This window comes from Aythya fuligula, chromosome 17, assembly GCF_009819795.1.
Source record: "Aythya fuligula isolate bAytFul2 chromosome 17, bAytFul2.pri, whole genome shotgun sequence".
Lineage (NCBI taxonomy): Eukaryota > Metazoa > Chordata > Aves > Anseriformes > Anatidae > Aythya > Aythya fuligula.
Window position 1 is genome coordinate 1,653,661 of NC_045575.1, and position 25,260 is coordinate 1,678,920.

The following is a 25,260-nucleotide window of genomic DNA, read 5'->3' on the forward strand; positions in this document are numbered from 1 at the left end:
GCCTGGGGTCAGGCCCAATTCTGTGCTCAGGGCCTTCGGGGCTGCTTCGTGTCCCTGCACGACTGCTTGGAGCCACTGGGCTTTCTCCAGATTGAACAGAAAACATCAGTGAGGGGAATTAGTTCTCCTCCCCCTTACCCAAAAAGCTGTGGCAAAGGGAAGTGTTCTTAATTTGGCGGCGTTTGGGAGACCTGCCGTGTGTGTAACACGTAGGAGCCACATGAGGAGCACGACTGCTGCTGCCCATTGTGCTGATGGGTGCATTGATGGATGCCCAAAGTAATTGTGCTGGGGCAGGACGGTGTTCCTGCCCTAACGCTGCTGCTCCGAGCCTGCTGTTAGAGGAGCCCAGAGGCAATCTCTGTCCCCAGAGAGCTCCCGCTCAGCCCTGACGGATGACCTCCTCTGCCCCCACACCGCATGCACGTTTTGTTCCATTAATGAGGGGGAAATTAAGGAGCTTAATTTGACAAAGATTTAGTGGCAGGAGAGCGTGGCGTGGCCCTGTGCACAGGCAAGGCTCCGTTACAGAGCTTGGCTGCAACAGAGCACGGCACCCGAACTGTGCAGGCTCAGCACAGGTCAACGGAGAGGGACTGCTGGAGCTGGAAGGTTAAACAGAAGCAGAGAGAGCTTCCCGTGTGAGCAGGTCCTGTGAAAGGGCATCTGGAGTAGTGTCAGAGGGGGTGATTGAGCTTACAGGTAGCATCCAGCTAGAGGAGCTGAAGCAAGCCCAAGGTAGATCCCAGCAGTGGTTGTGATCAGCAGCAAACACGAAGGTAATGAGTTCATTACAGCTCCAGGAATAGGAAGGGTCGCTGCAGGTGTGGGGATGGGATGGGCTGCTCAGGCTTCACGCACACAGGGCAGTTTGGGGAGCAGCAGGGTGCCTGGGCAGCACGCCGTTCCTGTGTTCTGCCTTTCTGAGTTAAATATTTTAATTCTCAGAGTAGTAAGAGGCTGCTGAATCAGCCCTAGGCTTGGCCGAGTCTTCCCGCTGAAAGTGGTGTTCTCTGTACTAACATCTGTGTACGGATGTTTATTTTGGGATGAAATGAGTTAAGTAGCTATAAGATACACCAGCAGAGTGCTTTCTCGTATCCTGCAATGCCGGATGATGGTTACGTATTATGTGAGATTCCCCACTGAAGCAGGGAACTCAAATACCCGAGGCATACAAGTTTTATTCCTGGGACATACCACAGCCTTAAGCCACAACAGCAAAGCAAGCTGCTTAGGGAAAATCGTTCTGTAACTGGCAACTGGCTTCCAGCTCGGTCTGTCCGTCCGGTAACTCGAGCAGCTCTGCCTCTTGTTCCGAATCCCAGAGTTTTTTTACCAGACTGCTTGTTTGCTTTTGCAGGCCCAGGGAGCGGCATTTTGAAATGATTAAAAGGCACTGCCTATTGTGTTCTTAAGCAACTTGAAATGTGACTGATGTGTGTTGCAGCCACGTTCTTCTGGAGTTTTCCCAAAGGGGAAGAAATATTTCCTTTCAGAGCCGAGCAGCGCAGAGCCAGCGGATGGGGCGAGGGACAGTGAAGTCAGGAGGTGCTGGACCGTGTCTTGGCAGTGCTGTGGCCTCTCCCTGCCCAGCTCCAGGTGCAGAAGGGCTTCTGCTTCATGGACAGCAAAGAAATGTAGCTGTCAGTACCCTCCTGCTCACACAGGGCTCTCCCAGGTGCCTGTAAGAGTAAGATTTTACCCCCCTTAGGGGCTGGGGTGGTCCCGTTGAGATAGCACCATGTCCCAGGCCACGACGAAACCCCTGGGCTTGGCATTTATTTGAGAGCTGAGAGGGGCTCCTGGGCTGCTGCACTGCTTGGGATTCCTGGAAGGGCATCCAGGGAATTGGTGGTTTTTGTCGTGCATGCCAGTGGGGCAGGGTAAAGGTGGAACAGAGAGCTGCTTCTTCCTCCCACAGGGCTGGTGGTGCTTGGGGAGCGCCAGCGTGTCATCGTGGTTTGTGCCTGCAGAAGGAACTAGTCAGGGGTCTGTAACAAACAAGTCTTCAGTGAATTCAGTGATAGCCAGCCACCAACAGATAAATACCGAGCCACCTGAAAGGGTTTCTTGTTGGGTAGGAGCTCGGTACCGTGCGAGTCACCGCGACGCGGCGCACCGAGATGCACCCTAAGTGAAGAAGTATTTTAACTTGGCAGCTAATTCCTTTGTCACATATACATTACGGCGCTGCCACGCAGGGTTTTAATTGTAAACCACACTCAGGCAGCAGTCAATACGATGCTTTTCATCCCGTCCAAGTGAACGTGGACCTTCCAGAGTGCCCGGCTGTTGCGCTGCGCCTTTGCTGTGCGCTGCGTCGCGCTCAGAGCGTGCGGGAGGAAACAAACAAACAACACCAGGCTGGAGGAGGGAAGTGATTAGACGAGCTTCAGCTGTTTTTTTCCCCCTCCTGAATGGCCTTCTTTCATCAGGATATGTTAGGACAAGTGCTTTTTCAAGCCAGGATATCAGTGGAAGACACAGTGTTCCGTAAAAGTCATCCAGTTCCTGGGTAGCATCCACAGAGGCGATTTCTCTGCTCCGCACAGAATGCACGACCAACCTTTTCTTTCCTTTTTCTGAGTTTTATGGGCTTAGAAGCGAAAGGATGTGAGCTTTACGGCTAGTTATGAATCTTTTCGAATTTACTGACTTCTGTCTGACTCTTGGGCCGGCACAATGCTTCTGCTGTTCAAAGAAAACCAGTCCAAATTAGTATGTATAAACCACTCCTTTTTATGCTGCTAACAAACGCTGCTTGCTTGGGCATTTATCACTGCTGCTGGGGGTCAAACGCAGGGGGTGTTCTCTAATGGTAGTATTTTTTCTGTTCTTTGGGAGATTTAAAAAAAAATATATATGGAGTTTAGATGTTTACTGGGACGGCAGGATTTAAAAGTGTTTTTGTTTTTAAACTGGGTTGGAGTATCGTGTCTTGCCTTTTTCTCGCTTTTCTTGTGCTAGCTGTCTTTTAGAGCAGTTGTGTGAAGCGACTGAGGGTGGTAAAGTGTTCCTGGAGCGGAGATAAGGGACAGTGTTGGGTAACAAAACCCCAGCCTTGGCAGCGAGGCACTGGGGTGTGCTGCCTCTCCCTACAGCCCCGTGCTGGTCCCCTCCAAAACCGAGCAAATCAGGGAAAATCAGGGAGTGCAGGTGAGGCTGGGGAAGTCCGAGCAGTCTGACCTAAGGAAAGCTGCATTTTTTTAAGGTTTGCATGTGTTTTAGGAGACAACATTTAAATTAGAAAAGAAATCTTGTTCTCAGTTGTTTCTTTAGCTTTGCTTTCCAGTTCCTTTCCATGCAGATGCATACATGGGGGCAAAAAGAATCGCCGTGTGGATTGTCTTTTCCCTGCTTTTTCTGCTCCTGCAGCACAGCTTTCTCACTTGCCTGCAACTGGGAATAATCTGCTTTGCTGTAGAAGATTTCCTGCCTGCAATGAAGGCGAATGTCAGGCCAGATGAACTGCTGGAGCAGGCGTTACCGCTGCCTTGGGGAAGGAGCCCTGTCTCGTCCGCGTTTCGTCCTGCTGCAGCAGTCTCCGTCAGTATTCCCCGGGGATCAAAGAACAGCCTTGGGGATATTTTTTTCCATTTTTCCCAGCAAAGTATTTCCTAAAATGCTCGAGACAGAAATGCTGTGAATGATTTCCTTGTGCGTTATCTTGACCGCTCCTTTCCTCTTGCTGAAAAACCAGCTGAGTATGCGTGAGGCTGCTATCTGGCTGAATATCCTATACATTGTGGTGGTGTCACTGCTGGTATGTAACTCCCGGCCTCTTATTAACGCTTTCCTGGTAGATCTGAGGGCAGAAGGAAACAAGACTCTTCCTGGCTCACTTGTGGAGCGAACCAATACTTGCCTGCAGCAGCTCTTGCCGTTGCTGCGTGCCGGGGTTTGGGATCGCGAGCAGGCTGCGGGGCTGGCGGTGGGGCACAGCTTGCTGGTGAGTGCCAGGATGCTGCGGGAGTGTAAATGGAGGAAAGCTGGCTTTAATTAGTGCCATTGTCCTGCTGGCACTTTACTGATCTGATATATGACCTAGGGAGCCTGGAACTTGGGCGAAAATTTTAGGTTGCTTTTTAAGATGGACGGAAATCTCAAATTTAAACCTGATTCGGTGGAAAAATCTGAGAACCTTGGCTCTGTTCTCAGAGGAGAGAAGAGCTGAACTTTCAGCAGAAGCTGAAAAGGCATGAAATTGGTGTCTGTCTCCCAAAAACACTGGAGTAGATCGGAGCATTTGTGCTCACTTCTAGAGGCGAAGACCCCAGATAATCACAGAACAGACGAGTGCTGGGAGCAGAACCTCCTGGGGGATCACTTTCTGTAGCATAACTAACCCCCGGGCAGCACAGGCTCGTAATAGGGCATTTATATTTAGTTGATAGCAGGCAGTAATTAACGGCCATCTATGTTTGGAAGTGCAGGACAGCAGAAAATTCGGCTTTGTAACCAGGAATGCCTCTTGTGCTGGTCGCTGCCTGATGTTTTGAGTGGGGTAGGAAATGCCGGGTAAGCAGTTACTGTGGCAACTAAAAGGTAGCTTGGTCGATGCTGATTTTCAGCCTTGTGGGAAATGCTAACTTTACCACTGATGTCCAAGCCTGTTTCTAAAACGCTCGGAGGGCATTACGGCACCGTGTAATTAGGCTTGTGCTGGGTCTTACTGTAACTGCTGGTTTTGTTCAGCCTTCTCGTTAGCTGTGTTCCCTGCGTTGCTGTTGACTCTGGAAATGCAGTTTGTATGTGCACGCGTTGTGACCTCCCTTCTTATCAGCAGCATTTCTCCAGCTGGTTGTATCTAGCCAGAGCAAAGCCTTTGCTATTGTGTCGGTTGCTTTTTCCTCCTGAAATTTCAGTGCAGTTCTTTCTCTTGAGCTGCACAGGTTTCATCTGAAGGAGCTGAAATTAGCAGGCACTGGTTGACTCGGAACCTGATCTGAAGTCATTTCGCAGGTCTAAGCCTGTAAAAGGCCTTTCCCGCTCCTGTTTTTAAGTTGCAGAATTTGATTATCAAGTGATAAAAGTCATTTCCAGTCCCTGACGGCTCAGGCAAGTACCTCCTGCGATGGCCAAGTAGTAAAATGGTTGTGGAAGATGACACAACGCTTCATGAATAATCCTGGAGCCATGCCTCGCAAGTGGCAGGCTCAGCCTTTGGGAACGGCTTCTCGTGGCAAAATCCTACAGTGTTTTAACGAGGAGAAGCCCTTCCTTCCCCAGGCGTACGGCCTGGAGCCCACACTTTGCTGGTCCTTCCTTTCCTTTGACTTCCTCTGTCGTTTGTTTTCCAGCCTGAGCGAGAGCTTTTTCATGGTGAAAGGAGCGGCCCTTTTCTTGCAACAAGGAAACAGCTCCCAGGGCCAGCGAAGCCTCCAGCATCCTCACAAGCATGCAGGTAGTGGATGAACTCACCGACCGAATTTCTGCTCCCTCTCGCTCCTCTGCTCATCTCGTCCACGCTGACAGCCTAATAGCAGGCGTGGGAGGGAGGATGACTCCTCCGGCTGTCACCAGGGGCCCTGCACAACCTGCTGAGGAATACCAGGGTTTTCAGCCCACTTGATTCGAATGGGAACATACGATTATCTTGTCTTTGTTTCAACTTTTGTCACTGTTTTGGAAGGGTAACTGGAGTAGAAGTGTATTCTCTGCAGACGTGATGGCGTTCTGTAGCCAGGGAAGCCTTCTGAGCCAGGGTCTGTGCTGAGTGTGTTTCCCTGTCTTCTGCAGCCTCAGACAAAGAAATGTCACTTGCTTCTGCTTGGGTGGCTTGATCCTTGCCTTCCCCTTTAGCCCGTGGGGAGGAAAATGCAGGGGGCTGTCACGGGGCTCTAGCACCTCTTCTGGGGTTACTGAGGGCTGGATTCAGCGTGGCAGTGATATTTCTGAGAGCCCTCCCAGCCTCCAGTAATCTGAAGCTTGGGACTCCATATGACAGATTACAGGATTTATTTATTTATATATTTATTCAACTACCTGTTGCTGGTTTTGTTCAATGCTGCTTTTTAAAGTGAAGCACATTTTAAGTAGGTTTTAGGTGTCTGTCCAGAGACTCGTTTGGTAGCTCCTTACATCCCCTTTTCTGGTCCCAGAAAATCCCCCTTTCAGTTAACTGATCTCAGTCTGGTCTGTAAGCACTTATCATGGCTTGAGAACAGCCTGTCCTTCCTTCACACCCCCCTCCAGTGTCCCAAAAAGGTGGGAAGAAAGTTGCATGGTGAACGTCCATAAAGATCAGGAAGCAGATAAGGGGGCTGAGAAAGGTGGATTCTGCTCGCCCTGTATTTTTATGCCTCCTGCTGTTGATGGGTTTGGAATAAGTGATTACTCAGAAAGAAGAAATAAAATCATCGGGGCATTTTGAGTGCAGGAGCATGTGGGAAAGGCACAGTGTGGTACTGTGTGTCTGCTGCTTAGTAAACACTCCAAGCACAAAGAGGCTGTTTGAATGCCAAGCTTGGCTTCGGGTGCCTTTGATTGTCAGCAATTTCATATAGCCAGCAAACATCCTACGGACGGCATTTTATCTTGTATGGAAAGTTCTGAGTGCCTTACCGAGTTATTAGATGGGAGCTTGTTTTGTTTTCTTGTAGATCCTTTGTTCCCTTTGCTTGCTTTCACCAAACAGAAATGTACCCACCACTTCAGAGCCTGAGTGACTTGTGGCATGAACAGTCCTTTATTTGAGGCAGAAGGGATCACCCCAATCGGGCCCCTCCGGCAGCCCTTCCCCAGAAGTTTCCCCTGTTCAGATATGCCCTCCATAAGGCCTTGTCTCCTTTGTTCCTTTTTTAATCAGAATTGTTCCTCCTGCCTCTTCTCCCCCCTGTCCTCAGGGCACGTAACTTTGTCTTCTGTATGATGCTGTAAAGGGAAGTGTCATCATTTATGCCCCTTGCAGGTGGTCCCAATGTATTTTGTAGCCCCCAGGTACCACACAGCCAGGGAACACTCTTCCAAGCAGCTCACTTCTGTTAGAATTCTCTGAGACAGCAAAGTTAATTGGCCTGCCTTAAATGTTTTTTGTTTGTTTGTTTTCACTCAAATGTCCAATTTCATTAAAAGCCCAGACTATGCCTATTCTTAGCACAACAAGTCAGAGACCCGTGATGATTTCCCTGCTCTCTCTGCAGGTGATTTGCCCCAGCACCTCCAGGTGATGATCAACCTCCTTCGCTGTGAGGATAGGATCAAACTGGTAAGAACAGATGCATTTTTCTTTTTGCCATTCTTTTTGTTTGAAAAAAGGCCTTTATGGGGTCACAAACAGCATTGGCAAATCACACGTTAATTATCCCCCTGGCACGGCTAACATCTGACACGTTTCAGGAAACCTCTGAGCTTGTCTCTGTTTCTCGTTCAGTGCCTTCACCATCTTTTGGGCACAATTACACCTAAAAAATATTGGTCAGCAATGGAAGTAATAATTATTCAAGAGTTGTTTTGCAGAGCTTGATTATTTTTTTTTTTCTAGGCTGTCCGTTTGGAAAGCGTGTGGACAGACAGGGTCCGGTACATGGTGGTTGTGTACAGCAACGGGCGGCAGGACACAGAAGAGAACATTTTGCTGGGCGTGGATTTCTCCAGCAAGGAGAGGTATGTCTAAGGCAAGGCTCGGCTTGGAAATCGGGCAGGCTGGGTTCTGGGGAAAGCTTGTCAACAACAAAATGTCCTGAGCAGTTAATTTTCAAGTATCTGCATACTCCATCAAGAAAAGAGAGACGATTGTTATTTTTTCTGACGATCCTGAGGGTGAGAGGGTACTCTTTGTTCCAGAAAGCTTTCGGTCTCCTCAGAACCTCCAGGCTTGCTCTGCAGTTGCGGGCAAAGCATTTACGTGTAATCCATCTGTAGGGCTGTGGTATTTACCTCATCTGTGGTAGTTTGCTGTCTCCTCGCTACAAAACACTTCTGCAGACACGTTTGCAGAACTGGAACTTATTTGATCCATCGGACTTCACGTCTGGTGATGGCATGATGCAATGGAGCTGTTTCGGGAAGGTTAGCTGCCAAGGAGCCTCAACAGCAATCCTGCAAAAGCCGCCTCCAAAAACAACAAACAAATGTGTCAGTAATGAGCTGTTCCCTTTGTCTAACTGATAAGAGCTCAGAATATTTTGAGAGGCAAATAAAATATTTTGTTACTGCAGACCCTCTCACATCGTTCCAGTTATAGGTGAGTGAACCAAGGCAGAAAAGTTCTTGGCTCGGAGAGGTGGGGCTGCTTTGGCAGAGCTGGAGTTAGAAGTCAGAGCTTCCAGGCTCTTGTTTCTGTTCTCCAGTGATTTAGCACGCTGCCACGGTGTGCTGAGGTGGGACTTTTGTTTTCCTTCTGGGAAACCTCAAAGGATTTAAGTGGAAAGGGGGAGCTTCTGCACTGAGTCCTGTTGCTAAACTCCTAGCAGTGCCTTCCTAAGAAGATTATTGTCACTGGCTTTGATGCTGCTTCTGTGTCTGCTGTTAATTACTGCTGCTGGCGTTAGGGAGCAAATGCTAACGTAGCTTTCCCTTGTGGCACACTCAGCCTGTCCAGCAGGGAGTGTTGGCCATGGCCTCTCCAAGTCCGAGCTGACCTGCCAGTAGTTTGCTCCTGCTGGTGACCGGTGGGAGACAAGAGGAAAGATGAAAAAATTACGACAAAGTGCAAAGTGAGCTGCTTTTTCGGTTAGTTTCCCCTGAAAGCTGGAGGTTTTGTGAATTAAGGAAAAGTTCCATGCGTAAAGAAGTCTGTTGGCGTTAGCGACTTTTATTGAGGGACTCCGTGGCTCCATGTCGGGGATGAAATGTCACTGCTCAGCTGTAAGTGTTCTGACTGCTGACAGTTTGACTAGTCAGGCGCTTTTGTGGGTTTTATTCCTTTTACATGTGTTTAATAGAAAACATTTTTCCTCGCAGAGCTCGAGAGTGCACATTGTCCGCATGTGTGTTCAAACTGGCCTGTCAAAGCCTTTGATCTGCTGCAGAAAGTGGTTGAAGGCTTAGAAAGGAAAGAATAAAACAAACCTGTGCTCTTTGCTGTCTGTTGTGTGCATCTTGATTTGCTTTAAAACTTTAATATCTCAGCAGCTTAATTATTTAGCAGCTGAAAGTTACTGCTCCCCCCTCACTATAGTACAGCTTTCTTGCCAGATTGCATCTCTGAAATAAAAGTGTTCTTTTGGGTTAGGTACACTCATAAAATCCTTTCTGTCTTTTCTACCAGCCAAAGCGATGAAGTGCAAACTGAGCACACGATCCTTTGAAAGGCCCCTGGGGTCCTCTTTGGAAAGGGCAGGCGGCTGCTCTGCCACCTACCAGGGCTCGCTTTCTGCCTCGCTGCAACCCGAAGCTCTGCAGCCAGATCGCTGGGATCTGCCTCTATATCCTGCTAGGGAGCTTCCTCGCACCGAGCTTAAGGGGGGTGATGAGCTTACGAGCAGGAAAGGTGATGGGGAAATGCTGCAGTGCTTTCTGGCAGGCTGTGTGGGGGGAGAGGAGAGCTGGGGATTCTTCCTCCTGGCTCTCCAGCTCAGCGGAGCAATCAGCGTGCTAATGTCAGAGCAGACCTTTAGACTTCACTTGCCGGTCTCCGTGTGTGTTGTGCATTTGATGGCCTGCGATATTACGAGGAATTACTAGAGCAAGGCTTGAGGGTTTTAAAAATTAACGAGTATTAATAATTGAGGATATTGGCATGACCGCACTGTGGCCTATATTTAACATCCTTAACATTTCTCTTCCAGTAAAAGCTGCACGATAGGAATGGTTCTTCGTCTGTGGAGCGATACTAAAATCCATCTTGATGGTGATGGGTAAGAAACCGCATTAAAAGGATGGATGTGAATGTCTTTCCCTTCTGGGGGCTGCTTCAGGAGAGATTTTCTATCACTGTGCAAATGAAGTTCCAATTTTGAATTCACATCTGCAGGTTTTTTATTCGGACACTGAGGCTTTTTTGCCTTCAGACTGCTCGGTGGAACCTGTAATACCCAGAAAATGTTTTCTGAAATCCTGCTCAAAGGGTGGAGCTCCCATTCCTGGCAGCATACAGCAGGGGAAGGTGTCCACTCCCCATTTTTTGGGGGGGAAGATGCTGGAAAATCAGTGATAGAAATTCTCGTCCTTGATTTTATTTTATTTTTTGAGTGCTCCTGTAGCTGTCTTGCGTTAGCTGTTTGTAGAGCACAGCTTGAGATGCAGAGAAGAGCAGTTTGTGACTGTTTTTTTTTTCCCCTCTCTTTCAGTGGCTTCAGCGTGAGCACTGCAGGGAGAATGCACATCTTCAAGCCAGTGTCGGTGCAAGCCATGTGGTATGGATGCTAATTAGCTTTATTGAAAAAGAGGCTCTCATTTCTGTGAATAAATTAAAAACAAATAAACAAACTGCATTTTAGCACTCTCCATAACTGGAGTTTAGTGAGCTGAAGCAGAGATGCTGCTTCCCTGTGTCAGCTGGTAGCAATACTATAAAGGGACTCTGAGAGTACTGATCTGAAAACAGCATCTTCTGCTTCTGTTCAGAGCAGCTGCACGCTCTTTAACACAAGGGCGATGGGAAATGGCACTAATGAAATGTAGAAACGTGAAAGCCCGACTCGAATTCATCGGGCTGCAAACCCAGTCTTTCCTCCCTGTGCGTACGTCTCTGTCTGGAGGAGTCTCACGACCCATTGCCAATCTGATGGCATTTCCAGTTCTCTGCCTCATTGCTGGGGCTCCTGCCGCCTGGAAACTTTCCGTGCCACCCTGCGATCGTGTTCACCTTTCAGCTCCTGTCACCCCTCCCATGTGCAGGGATTCCAAAACACTGAAGCAGAGAGGGCTGAATCAGCAGCGGCTGTGCCAGCAAATGCCTTCGTGAAGAGGCTGCTACCCTGCCCCAAACAGAACAGGGCCTGGGCAATGTGCTGGTTCCTGTCAGAGCCTCATGAGATCCTGCTCCTTAGGGCATCTGATAGGAGAAAGATGCAGATGTAGGGAAGGGTGACGTGCTAGGGATGATTTGGTACAGAAACAGATGAAACTCTTGTTCCTGTCGCTTTTGAGCTCAGCCCCTCCTGTTGGCAACCTTAGAGCAGCCTTAGATGTGGTTAATAGCTTCACTACAAGGACATCTTCAGAGCAGAACCTTAAAAAAAATGAAAAAAAAAAAGAGGAGGGAATGAAGGAAAAAGTAATGGTAGAATTTACAAAAACAAATGACCCAATTTGGCCCTGTCCCTGGCGTGTGTCAGGGGCCAAGAATGCTGGTAAATACGCATTTGACTCCTTGCTGAAGGTGGTTTGAAAATTGTCCGTATTCTTTATTTTTCTTGGGTCTGGCTTTACAAGTTAGCTAATGATTAGATCCCAGAGTGGCTTGTGCCTTGTGTTTGCCTGTTAATCAGGAGAAAATGTCAGCCTCTGCCTCAGCCCAGCTCTTAGAAGGCCTCCAAGGTGCCTCCTCTGAACTCTGATACAACAAAGCTGCTGCCCTCAGAAAGCAAACTGCAACAAGCACTGGTGAAAATCTTTTCACTCAGTGAAAATCGCTTGAGATCCTGCTCTATGTGTTTGTTGCTCACGTCTGCACAAATTTGTTCTCCAAACTTGCAGGTCTGCTCTACAGATCCTCCATAAAGCCTGCGAAGTTGCAAGAAGGTACAACTACTTCCCAGGTGGGATGGCCTTGGTCTGGGCCACGTACTACGAAAGCTGCATCAGCTCCGACCAGAGCTGCATCAATGAGTGGAATGCGATGCAGGACCTGGAGTCCACCCGCCCCGACTCCCCAGCTCTGTTTGTTGACAAGTCAGTTCTCAATTTTACTATTTTATCAGAAAAAGTTGGCTTGGCTCACAAAAGAAACCTCACCTTCTCCCTTTTGTTCCTCCTTTCAATTTATAAATATCTTCAGATGTTTTTCTTCCATTATTGTGGTTAAGTTGCTTTTAATGCAAGTCCTTTCCACCATCCCTCTGTCCTGTACAAGTTGCATGGTTTACAGCTCAGGAAGGAGACCTCCTCTCTGCTTACTTTCCAGGCCAACTGAAAGGGAACGAACAGAACGGCTCATTAAAGCCAAACTCCGGAGCATCATGATGAGCAAAGACCTGGAAAATGTGACTTCAAAGGAGGTAAATCTACAGATTCCTGCTGATTCTTCCTGCTAGGCTCCTTTCCCAAAGTGTTGTACTGACAGAGACACACCAGATGGCACCTCAGTGCATCCTTGTGAATTACACAAGCCAAGGTAGCACTCTCAAAAGATGCAGTTGGTGGGTTCAGCCCCCACCACTGCGAGTATACACGGCTCTTTTACATGAGTATCCTGGACTTCACTTGCTCAGGGACAGCATAGAGCAAATGGCGTGCTAAAAACAGCGTCTTTATCTTTTTTGGCATCATCTTAAGGTTTTATTTTCTTTGTTCCTGAACAATGTCAGAGAGGCATACAAGCAAAACTTTTCTGGTGAGCCTCTGGATGAAGAATCATAAGTCAAGGCTAAAACTAGCTTGGATCTGTCCCACAGGGTGATGTAAATGCCTGCATCCGCAGTGCAGGCATTCTCAAAGTAAATGGTAATCATTCTTTTTGGGTTCAATTTTTGTTTGTTTTGCAAGGGAGGCTGTTAAAATGCAGGGCTCTCCTTCCTAAAGCTTAGCACTGAAGGGCTCGGATGCACTCTTGTGTAACAGCAGCATTACACGTTGTAGGCGTAAGCTGAGAACTCGTCTGCCTGTTTGTGTTCGTAACTCTTGGTGCAGTCAGGATGGTGTGATTTTTTTACACCATTTTCCAAGGTGTGTTCAACAAATTTGTGTTGCTTTGCGTTACACCTTCTTGAAGTTGAGGTGCAGTGAAAGGACTGTACGTCTGTGTCAGGACGTTTTGAAAAAGGGAGGCTATTAGAAAGCTTTCCCTTCACCAGCACTGCCACTGTTCATGTCTTGCTCCTAATGGCTTTCATATTTGTTTCTCAGTTGTTCTCCAGGGTCTTGTTTTTTAATTTCAAGGGTTTTTTAAGAAGCACGTACCTTAAAATTTGTGTTTTGTACTTGGATGTTATCTGGAGCTTTCTTCACAGATCTTAAATTTGTGGGCGTAACATGCTTGGAGAGATGCCACAGTGGGATTCCTTGTCTCCAGAGGGTCAAATCCCTGCTGCTGTCTTTAATGAAGTATAGAAAAAGTATTCTGTAGAGGAGTGCCAATAAATGTTTCTACTGAACAGACATGATTCTAGGTGGCATCCTTTGTTTTCTGCTCTGCAGATACGAAATGAGCTGGAGAAACACATGAATTGCAACTTGAAAGAATTCAAGGAATTCATAGACAATGAAATGCTGCTTATCCTGGGTCAGATGGACAAGCCGTCTCTGATTTTTGATCATTTGTATCTGGTAAGTTGCTGTAACGGGAGCTTCAGATGAGCTGGAGACTCGGTGGGAGTGAGCTGACAAGTCAGGGGGTCAGGGGGAACTGGATTTGGTGTCAAGGCTGAATTGTGCAGTGTGAGCAAAAATTACAGCCTGCTATCCAGGCCTCCATGGGGAATATTTGAGGACTTGTGTTGCTTGTAAAAGCAATTGTTATATTATATTTTTATCAATGGAGATCTTCTTTTTGATATGAACAAAGGGATCTAGCTGCGGGTGCTGCCCTGTGTCGCAAATGGTTGCTTTTTGACTCTGGTGAGGGATCACTAAGTTGGTTTTCTCAGCTGAGCCTATCAAGTTGTGTATGCGTGGCCAAAACTACATTAAGACTAAGGCTGAAGGTGATGTGGGTGATGTGCTCTTCGAGTTTTATGCCAAAGCAGAAGGTGTGCGTTGTGTGTGATCTTTTGCCACTAGATGGTACTGCAAGCAAAACCAGGCGCTGCCATCTGGAACAAAGACTTGCTTGAGATGAGCACATTTGTGCCCGTTATGCTTGGGTCACTTCTAGTTTGTTTTCCTGGAGAGCGTCAGAGGAAATGTTGATGTCTGGGGGCAAAAACCTGCTTTTTTTTTTTTTTTTTTTTTTTAAAAACCCTTTTTAACTTTCCATTTTGTGGATATGGCGAGATCCAAGGTAACCGCTCCCAGAACTTTCAAGATTCGCCTCACTTCTCATCTACCTGTGATCACAGTCATGCCATGTGTAATTACTTGTTACTTGTCTTTCTCTGCACTATTTATCTCTGTGGTTAAAAATCCAGCGTGTCCAGGCCACGACAACATGGGATAAACAGTCTCTGACTCTCGTGTCATACAGGATTTTTTTTCCTGCACAGCCCCTGTGCCTTGTTGTCCTTGATTCCTCTGATTTCAGAGGGACTGGGAGCTGTCCTCGTACTGCATTTGGGGATGAGCCTGGTGGGGCTGCTAAAGTAATCCAGGCAGCATCCTGCACTCCCCACAGCATCCCAAAACCAGTGTGCTAACTGTGCCCTTCAGCAGCTACTAGCAGTATTTCAGTTGACAGCTGAGGAGTATTGCTGAGCCTGGGGCACTGCAGAATCTTAGAAAATGGGGAGGGTCTCGGGCTCCTTTGGTGACTTACTGAAATGTGACTTACCCGTGGCTGTTGCAGGGGTCAGAGTGGAACGCCTCTAACCTGGAGGAGCTGCAGGGCTCGGGGTGAGTACCGCTCCTTTCAGGCTCTGAATCCTCCAGTCCTTTGGGTCCATTCCTAGCAATGTGGGTAACTTATCCTTGGGATCTTGATTAGGAAGTCTTTCCTAACTCGTTTCCATTAAAGGGGGAGTGAAAATAACAAAATTTTTCATTTTTTGAAGTGCATCAGGGTCTCTGGCACACACACACACCCTCCCCAGCGTGTAGTAGCCAAGTTTGCGCTGGGCAGGCGTAGTGTTGTGTCAGGTGGGAATTCCTGCAGGCTGTGGAAGAGCAATTACAGCGCTGCGTTTAGGAAAAACTATTGAAATGGAGCAGAACTTCCTGGGGATGAGCAAGCTCCGTCTCACCTGCCCAGACAGGCAGCTGCAGGGCTGTCTTTCACCACGCTCTCATCACCGCACCGCTTCTCGGCGTGATTTACCCTCATGCTTTTTGGACGAGTGAGAGTTCTGCAGCGTACAAATATCTGCTGCTTGCCCAAGGCATACACCAACCCTGACATGAGAAACTGAAAATTTATTGCTCAACAGCATGACTAAAAATGTTTTAGTTTGGAGTCCTTGGGAACAGATGCCTGAACGTTTTTAAGCAAGGAAATCGACCGGCGTGTTAGTACTCCTGATCTGTGCTGAGGGTATCGTGACGTGCAGTGTCCAAATGTCAAAGCTGGATGAATTCTGAAAGAAACACCCTGTGCCCTTGATTTGTCTGAATGGTGTAAAGTAATAAATCATTTGGCATTTGTTCTCTCAGGGTACATCGTAAACCTTGCTGTAATGTTTGGCAGGAATCAGGGGATACCATGTGGCTATTATTTCATATTTTTGGTCAGAAAGAAGAGAAGAGGTTGGTTTTGTAGCTAAAGTTGAAAATTGTGGTTCCTGGGTTCTGCTCCCAGTTTTTGCCCAAAAAAAGCTGGGATGCTGAAAGAGAAAGTGTGCAGCAAGCAGTGGGGAGTTGGAGTAGGTTACAGAGCCTTGGCAGATGGGCTGAAATAAACTTCTCCCTCTCATGCCCATGGTCTCACTGCGTTGCATGGGATGTGCAGGTAGTGAGAGATGAGTGACTGGACAGGTCCTGCATGTCTTGTGTGTGATTTGTCATAATCTGTCCCAGGGGATCAGGATTAAGGCTGTAGATAAAAATCTGACAGCTCACATTTTGTCAGACTTCATGGACTTCATGTGTGTTGGTTCCCCTTTCGTGACCGTGGTGGTTCATCTCTGATTTTCCTTCCCCACAGCATTGACTACATTTTGAATGTGACCAGGGAAATAGACAACTTCTTTCCTGGTTTGTTCGCCTATCACAACATCCGGGTGTACGACGAGGAGACCACAGACCTCCTGGCTCACTGGAACGAGGCGTATCACTTCATCAACAAGGCCAAGTAAGTGGGCTGGGAGACATGGCACGGTGTGAGAGCACAGCCGAGCCCCAGCAGAGACTGCTTCAGCTCTGGGTGATGACAATGACACCATGCCCTGCATGCTGGACCCTCCTGAGGCCACCTCCACAGCTGAAGGTGGCAGCGGGGCTTTTGTCACATCTTTTCCCAGGGGTTTTCTGTGTCCCTGGAGCTTCCGTGTTCTTTGTCTCTTCCGGCGCAGGCATTAACCTGCTCCTAGCCTGTGGTTGTTATTTATTACTATTATTTTGTCTTGCTTCCAAAAGGAAATGAGGACGTTTCCTCTGCTTGAGGTGTTCTGGAAATATTCCAACACGTGTCCGTGTTGGGACAGCCCAAGAGATGGGGACAGAGCCCACGAAATGCTTCTGGGCCTTTACACTCGGGTTGTTCCTGCTCATTCCTGTGTCCAAAGACCTGGGCAGGCAGGCAGGAGGCTTTGTGGTGGTCTCTGAAACAGCAGCATGACTGAGTCTGCCCTTCTCTACCTCTTTATTTTTCTGGAGAGAGGTTCTTCTCCTGGCCACCTTAGTCCAAAACATTTCTCACCTACTAAGCTATGGCCTTAGGGTGGTCAGGAGGACAAAGCACTGCCCCGCCACCATTTACATGCTGACAACAGACACAATAGGCAGAAAGATGAGACATTGTCCTTTTCTTCCTGCAGGAAGAATCACTCCAAGTGCCTGGTGCACTGCAAAATGGGCGTGAGCCGGTCGGCATCCACTGTCATAGCTTATGCAATGAAGGAATTTGGCTGGTCACTGGAAAAGGCTTACAACTACGTGAAGCAGAAACGCAGCATTGCAAGACCAAACGCGGGCTTCATGAGACAGCTTTTGGAATACGAAGGCATTTTAGATGCAAGGTAAGGCGACGGAATGAATGGAAAGGAAATAAAAAGACCTGGTCGTGGGCAACACCTCCGGTGTTTCAGTATATCACAGAACATTGATGGGGTTCTGTGGATTTCTGTTCAGGCAGTAGGTTCCTCTGCCACTGAGCACAACACGTGCTGCAATACAAGGACGGTGAAAGAGCACACGTGGGGTGCTTTGAAGGCAGACCACCATGCAGAGGGGTTCCCCTCTGAAGGGCAGATGCAGAAGCCTGGGCTGATTGTGCTTTTCTAAACCTTTTCTCTGCCAGGCCTCCGCGGATGGAAATTAGCTGTCTTCTAGGGAGATCTGCTCTGGTTTAATTCATTGAGGGTTTCTCTGTGCCTGGGAAGCGTGTTTGTATTTCTCAGCAGCCAACACCGCTCAGCAAAACATTGTTCTTGTTTTATGAGGCAGAACTGAGCTCGGGCAGTGTTGGAGGCACAGCGCTCGCAGTTCTGGGTGACCATGCCAATCATGAGGCTCTGTCACTGCGAGTGCTGTGGTATCCAGTGAGGGTTTCTGCATGCTCGACTTGGCCTCTGCTCTAGCGGGGAAAGAGGAGGGGAAATTTTCACTCTGGTTCAGCAGAAACTGCCCTGAGATGTGGAGAGGTGGTGGTTCAGGGCGTTTCACACTGGCAGACGTCTCTGTTCCCATCATGTGTGTGGTGCAGGGACCTGCCAGGACTCTGCTGGGCCAAAGGGATGCTGGAAGAGGCAGGCGTGATGGGCGAAGGCCTGATGCTAGAGGTGGCTTTGCCCAGGTGGGAATGCAGGCCTGCATTTGCCAGCCAGCCTGGCTGTTTGGGGTGGTGAATCTCCTCTTTGTGAAGAGAGGGAGGGCTGCTCCTGCAGCCGAGCAGCCTTCCGCTTACACCGTGGCTGTCAGCAGCAGCTTAACTGTTCTCACTCATCTCTCTCTGTCCTTCCCCCCAGCAAGCAGCGCCACAATAAGCTGTGGAAGCAGCAGGCAGAGAGCAACCTCCCTCAGAACACAGACGGCAGCACGGGCTCGGGTGACTTCTTACTCGAGAGCTTGGACGTCGACCTGGAAAACCGCCTGGCTGACCTGGACACCCCGTCGCAGTCGGTGTACCTGGACAACCGAGCCGGCCCCGAAGTGCCCGTGGGGTATAATTACTGCTTCCGCCGCCTCTCGGACACGCTGCTGGAGAACAAGGTGCCCGGGGACAGGGAGAGCTTCTTCCACGTGGAGGAGCTGGAGCGGGACGCGCTCACGGAGCGCGCCACCTCGCTGGTGAGGCAGCCTCTGCCCGTGCCTTCGGAGGGGAGGCCGGAGGTGGCGAAGGGCCTGGAGGCAGCGGAGGCGCTGTCGGAGCTGAGCGGCTTCCAGGAGGCGAAGAAGAAACTGGACTTCAGCCCGCGGAAAGCACGGCTGGTGCTGGGCCCCGGGGAGCCCGGGGAGGATGGTATCAGGGAGGAAAACCCGATGGAGAAGTGGAAGCGCCGTTTGTCCATGCACAAGGAGGAGAGCAGGCTTAATAGAGAGAACTTGAATAACAACAACAGCAAAAGGAGTTGCCCAGAGGATTTTGAGGTGCGTATGGAGTCGAAACCTAGGTGATTAGCATGGCTGACTCTACTGCAAGTGAAATTGCTCTTCTCATCTTCATAGCACGGTTTCATTTGACTTGGATAAAGCCTTTCATTCCATGATGAGCTGCTTCCTTTTCGAAGTGCTTCTGAACATGGCTTTGCTTGCCCAAGCTGTGGATTTAGATGCCAGAGAGAGCGAGCACACAGGTGTGAGTGCACTGTAAACTGCTTTGGGCAACTTGCTTGCATGACCATCGCTCAGACCGGTAGGTATTCTTCCACTGAACATACTGTCTGCTGGGAAAGTGGCTTTTGTTCCTGCTGCAGGGCCTGAAGAGCAGTGAAATGGGTTTCCTTTCAAAGCTGCCTGGCTGTAAATCTGTGTTACAATTTGTGCCTCTCGCTCTGCGGACCTGCTTTCTGCTCACGTTTACCTGTTCCTGTTTTCTCTCTTGCAGCACGATGCCGTGTTTGGGATCCTCAGTAAAGTCAAACCCCCCTACCAGTCGTGTGCTGACTGCATGTACTCCTCGGCCAGTTTGTCTCCCGACTCCTTCGGGGAGCAGTGTGAGAAGCTGAACCCCGGCTCCGCGCGTCACAGCTCCACCATCTGCACGCAGCCAGCCCTCCTCTCCCACATCCCCTCCGGCTTGGCGGACCACCTGCCCAGCAAGGGGCGCGTGGAGGAGGGAATCAGAACTAAAAATAACGAGGCTCCGCTTCCTCTGTCAGCGGGAACTGGCACTTTGGAAGCTGGTGCTTGTAAATCAGTGGCTGATCAGCACTGCAGCCTTTCAGAGAAAGGAAAAGACGCGCCAAAAACCCCGGTCAAAACCCTGCAGCCCAGGAGAAACTCACACTGTGACAAGAGCCTCCTTAGTGCAGAAGTGGTGAAAGAAGAGTCCCTAGCCAGAAAAGACAGCAAACCCACCAAGGATCTGAAGTACTTGCTGTTCAGTAAAGACTTGGAAAAGCCGACTGCGAACAGCTACTTAATGCAGCATCAGGAGTCGCTCATTCAGCTGCAGAAAGCGGGCTTGGTCAGAAAACACACCAAAGAACTGGAGCGGTTGAAAAGCCTGCCCTCGGATGCCTCCTCCCTGCTCAGAGAGGGCTCCCTGAGCAGGGCCGAGCCCAGCATCGTGGAGGAAAGCGAAGACCTGATTTCACAGCACAGCCTCGTACCCCTTCTGAGAGCAGCGCCGCTGATACCCGAGGATGCCGAAAGCGAGGCGAAGCTAGAGGTCAAGCGCTTGCTGGAGGGGATCTCCCAAAAAACCTCCACGCCGGTCGTGTGCAGGTTGGAGCACACGAGCAGCTTCACCAAGGACTTCCTGAAGACCATCTGCTACACCCCCTCGTCCTCCCGGAGCTCCAACCTGACGCGCAGCTCCAGCAGCGACAGCATCCACAGCGTGCGGGGCAAGCCCGGCCTGGTGAAGCAGCGAACTCAGGAGATCGAGACCCGGCTGCGGCTGGCGGGTTTGACTGTGTCGTCCCCTCTGAAGAGGTCCAATTCCCTCGCCAAGCTGGGCTGTCTGAACTTGTCCTCCGAGGACTTGTCCAGCGACATGGACGTGTCGACCATAACGGACTCAAAAGAGGCCGTGTCCAGCGAGTCTTCCGTGCTCTGTGAGCCGCAGCCCGCTGCCAGGGGTGTGGATGCCAGCGCCAAGCTGGCGGCGAAGCCAGCGGTGGGCAACTTGAAGAATACGCTTTGGATGGGCAAAAGTTGATGCCTTCTGTGGGGGGAGGAAGAGGGAGGCTGGATTTCTGGTTTCTGTTGTTTTTTTAAGGTGTTTACTCATTGCACCGACGCAGTCCCATCGTCCGACTTGCAGTACTTCATCTGACGCCGCCTCTTCTTCCCCTCCGTGTTCTCCTCAGCGGGGAGAGAAAGAAACGTGATGGCTCATGATGAATGGCACAAGGGAAAATAAAATGTGTTGCATGGCTTAGAAGAGGACTGTGTGTGAATTGCCTGTTGTCCTGCAGGATGCTGTCTCTAGTACTGTTTGCCAAGTATAATAATGTGGTGTTGTGTGTGTCCATATATAGATAGATCCGTGCATCTCGCCATCTATCTATATATATAAAATGCTGAAATGCTCCGTTTCAAAGTCTCTACAAAAATAATTAGTCATGAGTTTTGTTTTTTTTTTTTTTTTTTACAGAACCAACACAAGTCTCTAGCTAAAACAAGCGCTTGTGGAAAAAATCCTTAAAATGGTGACATGAACACTACCTCTGTTCTGGCTGACTTTCAGTCTTTGGTTTGTTTTTTCGTTTCTGTGAGAGGCTTTTCCCACAGTGCTTACCGTTGGCCGAAGGGGTTCCCTTGCTGTTAACTGTAAAGTCCTGGAGGAGTTTGGCCGGGCTTTACTGCACTGAGTGCTCTCGTCACGTGAAGGAGTGTGAAGCTGTGTTCGTGTCCACGGTGTGACCTGCTGGCCTTAGTCCCCCGCTGTGTGACCAGGTGAATTGTCGTTGTCTCATGTCGGTGATGGAGCAGCACCTGGGCCATGTTGCTGTCGGAGGCTGGTGCTCCCGTGGAGAGGTGTCTTGTTCCTTGGGTGTTCTTGCTGTCGTTGTGGTTTGTTCACGTCCCGGTGATAAGGACGAGCCTGGCCAGCGAGTGACTGCAGACCCTTGTGAAGCTTCTTGTGGTGCTGTGCTGGTGGTGGGGACCCTTGGCCAGGCTGTCGGTGGCACGGGGTGGCTCTTGTGGTGCCCTGAAACCCCAGCAGGCAATAGGTGAGCGTGCATCTCCTGCTGTCTTTGGGGGCTGAGGATCAGTTCCTGTGCCCTCGCTTTCCCTGCAGCCTGTGGCAGTGAGGAGACTCCCGAAAGGCTGCCAGGGGGCGAATCCTGCTCTCCTCTGGGGGTGCACGCAGGGTTTGGGGGCCTGGCAGTGGTACAGCAGGGTGCTGTGAGCAGCCAGAGCTCTGCAGGGTGGCTGACAAACACCGGGTTCATCCCCGTGGTGCTGCAGCCACCCCATCGGGCGAGGCTGCCAAAATTACAGCTTCGTTCAGGTGGGATTTGGCCACCGGAGAGCGAGTCCTGGTGCAGAGACCGTGCTGCCTCCTCCGTCACCCCGACCCCTGTGAGGCCGACTTGAGGGCCCTGCAGAGCTGAGCACGAGCCTCGGGCTTCAGGCCTTGAACGTCACGCAGATAAATGGGCTCACTGCGGGGAGAGAGGAGCAGCGAAGATGTGGGTGAGGGAAGAGCTTGGGAAGCACGCAGGGGACGTGCTCCCAGCTCCAGGGCTCCCCACGTCCCCCCCCAGACCCGTGACAGCCCCAACTCCTTCAGGGCATAGCTTGAAGCAGGCCTGGGGGGCAAAGCAGACCTCGGAGGTCGGGGCTGGCAAACTGATGTCTGCTTGTGGATGTGCGGGCTGGGAGCGTGGGCTCCAAACCTGTACGAGCTCTTAAAAATCCCCTGGGTGAGGTGAGAGGAAGCAGGGCTGCGGGCCGTCACTGAGTCTGCGTTAATCAAAGACGATGCCTTGAGAAAGGGAGCTGTGTGTTGCTGCCCTAAAACCCAGAACTTATTTTTTTTCCCTTAAGCGTAAGACCCCGCTCATTTATATTAACAGTGTGAGGAATTACGGGGACTGGGAATCAGTAAATGTGTCCCTCTTTAAGGACTCTTAAATTTCATGGACGTTTTGAGAGCCACACTGCCTCCTGTCCCATGAAAGGTGCTTGGAAGTGAAGCTCAATGTGAGGGAACCCGGAGGAGATGCGAGTCCTGGCCTTGTTTAGGGTGGGAAACGGGGGCTCGTTTTGGACCCAAACCTTCCCCAGTGCTCCGTGTCTGCCCGAGGTGTCCTGGCCCCCAGGGGCTGACGGTCCCCGCGGTCGTATCCCTGTTGCTGTCCGTGTCTGTGGCAGGTCCTGATGCCTGTGGATGGCAGAGGGACGTGCAGCGGGGAGGCCGGGGCTCTGCCTGATGCCTGCAGGCTCCGTGCAGCCCCCCCAGGGCCCGTTTTGGTGCCGTGCTCCCCGCGCACACCCGGCAGCCCTGAGGTTTGCAGGGGCCTCTTGCATTTCCCAGCCCTGCGGACACCTCCCTGCGCTCCCCATCGCTGCCCAGCCAGGGAAGAAGCTCAGAAAGACTCCCCGAGCTGATGCAAGCGCCCACGTTCGTTTCCTTCCCGTTTTCTTGAGTGCCTGCCAAGCCCTGCTGTGCACGGACCGGGGCCCGGCGCAGCGCTGGAGCCCGGCGGTGCCACCGATGCCACCGGGCAGGGACCTCCTTCAGGAGCTGTGCTCGCGGCCAACGTGTGCTAGGAGCACTCGTGTGCCATTTCGGGGGGGTTTGTAGCCAAACCTGACGCTTGCAGACTTTGTTAGATTTGTTGCATGAGAAGGTAGATGTCTTTTTTTATTTTATTTTATTTTTCCTCTTCCACGTATCGTAATTGTTCTTTTCCAATGGAGTGCCTTAAGAATAGTTTACAAATACTGTGTATTTATGCTGAGCTGTTAAACTCCGCTGTTTTGCTGTTCGTATTTTATTATTTTTTTTGGTGCTTTTGGTGTATCCGGTGGCAGTCAGACCGTTACCACTTCCTCACGTCGACCTCCCAGCCCGCGGGGCTCGGCGCTGCTCCGCGCTTCCCCTTGGCCCGGCGCAGGGTGCCCCCGTTTTATCTATGCATTGTTTAATTGGGGAGGCTCTGGGGGGTGCTCAGCCAATTCCCAGGCATGGCCCCAACCCGGCCCCATCCCAGAAAACCCCAAATGCACCAAACTGGCACCTTATTTCCAGTCCGGGCGCTGTCGGGCCGTGTGATGCCCCTGGGGTGTCCCGGCTGGGGCCGGGGGGTGGGTGAATCCCGTGGAGCCATCCCCGTGCATTGCTGTACTCTGTGCTGACAGTGTTCCTTTTATTCCATCGTATTTCTTACTTCTGGTTTTATATTTAAATGCGCAGAATCTTTTTGTACTGTACGTTCGCGGTAGGGGACGCGTAATGCACTTTTTTTTTTTTTTTTTTTACCTTGGTTTGTAAAAAAACGTACTGTATATTTTATGTGCTTCTCGTGAGAAAAATAAACTTTTTTTTTGTTGTTTTTTTTTTTCCTTTTACAAATGTGGTTTGCGGTGGTTTTGGGGGGTGGGGGAGGATCACCCTGGCCATGGGGAACGGTGGGGTGGAAAGGGAAGGGTGCGACCAGCACGAAATATCCGAGCAGCGGCCGCCCCCTGGCTCCCGTCTCCCTTGCCCCATGAAATCTCTTCCCAGCTCTGCTCCCGGCTGCTCTCTGCCTCCTTTGGGTCCTGGCTCTCTTCTGCCATGCCAAAAGCTGGACTGGGAGCTGCCTTTGTCCCTCTTGGTTGCGTCCTTGCCGTGCTGGATGTGTTTCAGCTGCCCTGCTGGGACGGCGAGCAGCACAGAAACACACCCGGGTTGCGGCTTGGGCTCACCTGCAGGTTTTTTTCAAGGGGAAAAGGGAACAAAACGCAAATATGCTTAAATCCCGGAGGCAGAAAAAGAACTGAAATCGGTATTTCTCCGTCCAGCCTCATTTCTGGCTCTGAGGACCCGCGGGCAGCAGGGCAGCCACATCGCAGCGACGCCTGCTCCGTGCCGAGCCGTCCCCGAGCAGGGACAGGATTTATTCGGAGAGGGTCTCGGTGCTCCGGCAGCTCTGCGATCCCACCGACCTGCCCGATGCTCTCCTCCGAAAAGCAAAAACCCAGCCTGGAAGCCGGGGAGCTGAATCTCCTGCCCCCGAGCCCAGCCTGCTGCCGCCCCCCGATCCGCCCGGCCCGGCCCTTCCTGGGCATCCACCAAATTTTGCCTTTAAAGGCAAACAGCGAGCGGCGGCCCCGCAGCCCTGCGAGGAGCCTCGTTGCTGCCCGGGATTGTTCTCGCTCTCGGAGCCGCTTCAGGGAGGAACATGTCAGTGTTTACCTTGGCAGGGGAGCAAGGCGCAGGCTGGGGATGCTCTCCGCTCTTGGCACCCTTGGCTAATTGCCTCAACGAGTTGTTAACCCCCCCCCAAACCACCCGAAATGTTTGCTTTTTAGGTTTTTGGGTGCTGTTTTGGGCAAAGAGCATCCATCACCCACCTGCCAAGGGCGGCCAAGCCTGACGTCCTGCCTGCCCTTCTCACTCGAGTGGCACCGGGGGCAGTGGGCTGAATTAAATGATTTATCTCCCCCCGTAGCCCCAGCAGGGCAAATTGGCTGCAGGGAGCGAGCCTTGGGCTCCTTGGGGTGGGCTTGGGGAGTTTGGGGTCTGCTGAGCCCTGAGAGCACCTCGGTGGGCACCGAGCCCTTGGGGGGGAGCTGTGAGAGCCCCCCCGGCCCCACGTCAAACCCCACCGGGGACACCAGGCTCTGTTTTATTTTTTATTTTTGTTTTTTGTTCTGGTGTTGGAGGAGCAGCGGCCCAAAGTCGCATCCTGTTGTGATGTTGCCATGGCAAAGCCTGGGCAACATCTGGAGCCACCGCGTTCCCTCCGAGGGCCGTCAGGGCGTTATTTATACAAATATATTTATATAGCCCCCGTGGGCAGCTCGTGGCTGGGGCGCAGCCGGGTGCCGGGCTCCCAGGGGACCGCTCCCCCCACCCAGCCCATCCCGGCTGCACGATTTGGGGCTGGGGGACTGCAGGGATGGGAATAAATGGAATAAATGATTCCCAGAGCAGAGCCTTGGAGGTGGCACCGCCCGGCTGCTGCCTCCTTTTGTCCCGGTGGCAGCACCGAGGATGCTCGGGGAGCTGTGGCCGGGCTCGCCCCGTTCATGCCAACCTCGGTCCCCGTCCTGGCACCGCCGCTGCCCTAAAAGCGTCCTCCC

The 25,260-nt window shown here is 50.9% G+C and overlaps 1 protein-coding gene across 4 annotated transcripts; it reads left to right on the forward strand.

Annotated features, from left to right (window-relative positions):
- The first annotated feature begins 2,273 nt into the window (after window positions 1-2,273).
- On the forward strand, window positions 2,274-23,426 carry SSH1 (slingshot protein phosphatase 1). 4 transcript variants are annotated; one of them, XM_032198729.1, is made up of 14 exons: window positions 2,274-2,721; window positions 5,304-5,407; window positions 7,146-7,210; window positions 7,487-7,608; window positions 9,735-9,803; window positions 10,236-10,301; window positions 11,587-11,781; window positions 12,014-12,107; window positions 13,246-13,374; window positions 14,549-14,595; window positions 15,839-15,985; window positions 16,671-16,871; window positions 17,820-18,441; window positions 18,899-23,426. In XM_032198729.1, exons 1-14 carry the CDS (start codon window positions 2,636-2,638, stop codon window positions 20,174-20,176), a joined length of 3,225 nt encoding a protein of 1,074 aa, XP_032054620.1. In that variant the 5' UTR covers window positions 2,274-2,635; the 3' UTR covers window positions 20,177-23,426. The 4 variants fall into 4 exon arrangements, with proteins under 4 accessions (XP_032054620.1, XP_032054619.1, XP_032054617.1 ...); XM_032198728.1 differs by having other exon boundaries at window positions 2,660-3,549; XM_032198727.1 differs by having other exon boundaries at window positions 2,680-2,721; window positions 3,379-5,407.
- The last annotated feature ends 1,834 nt before the right edge of the window (window positions 23,427-25,260 follow it).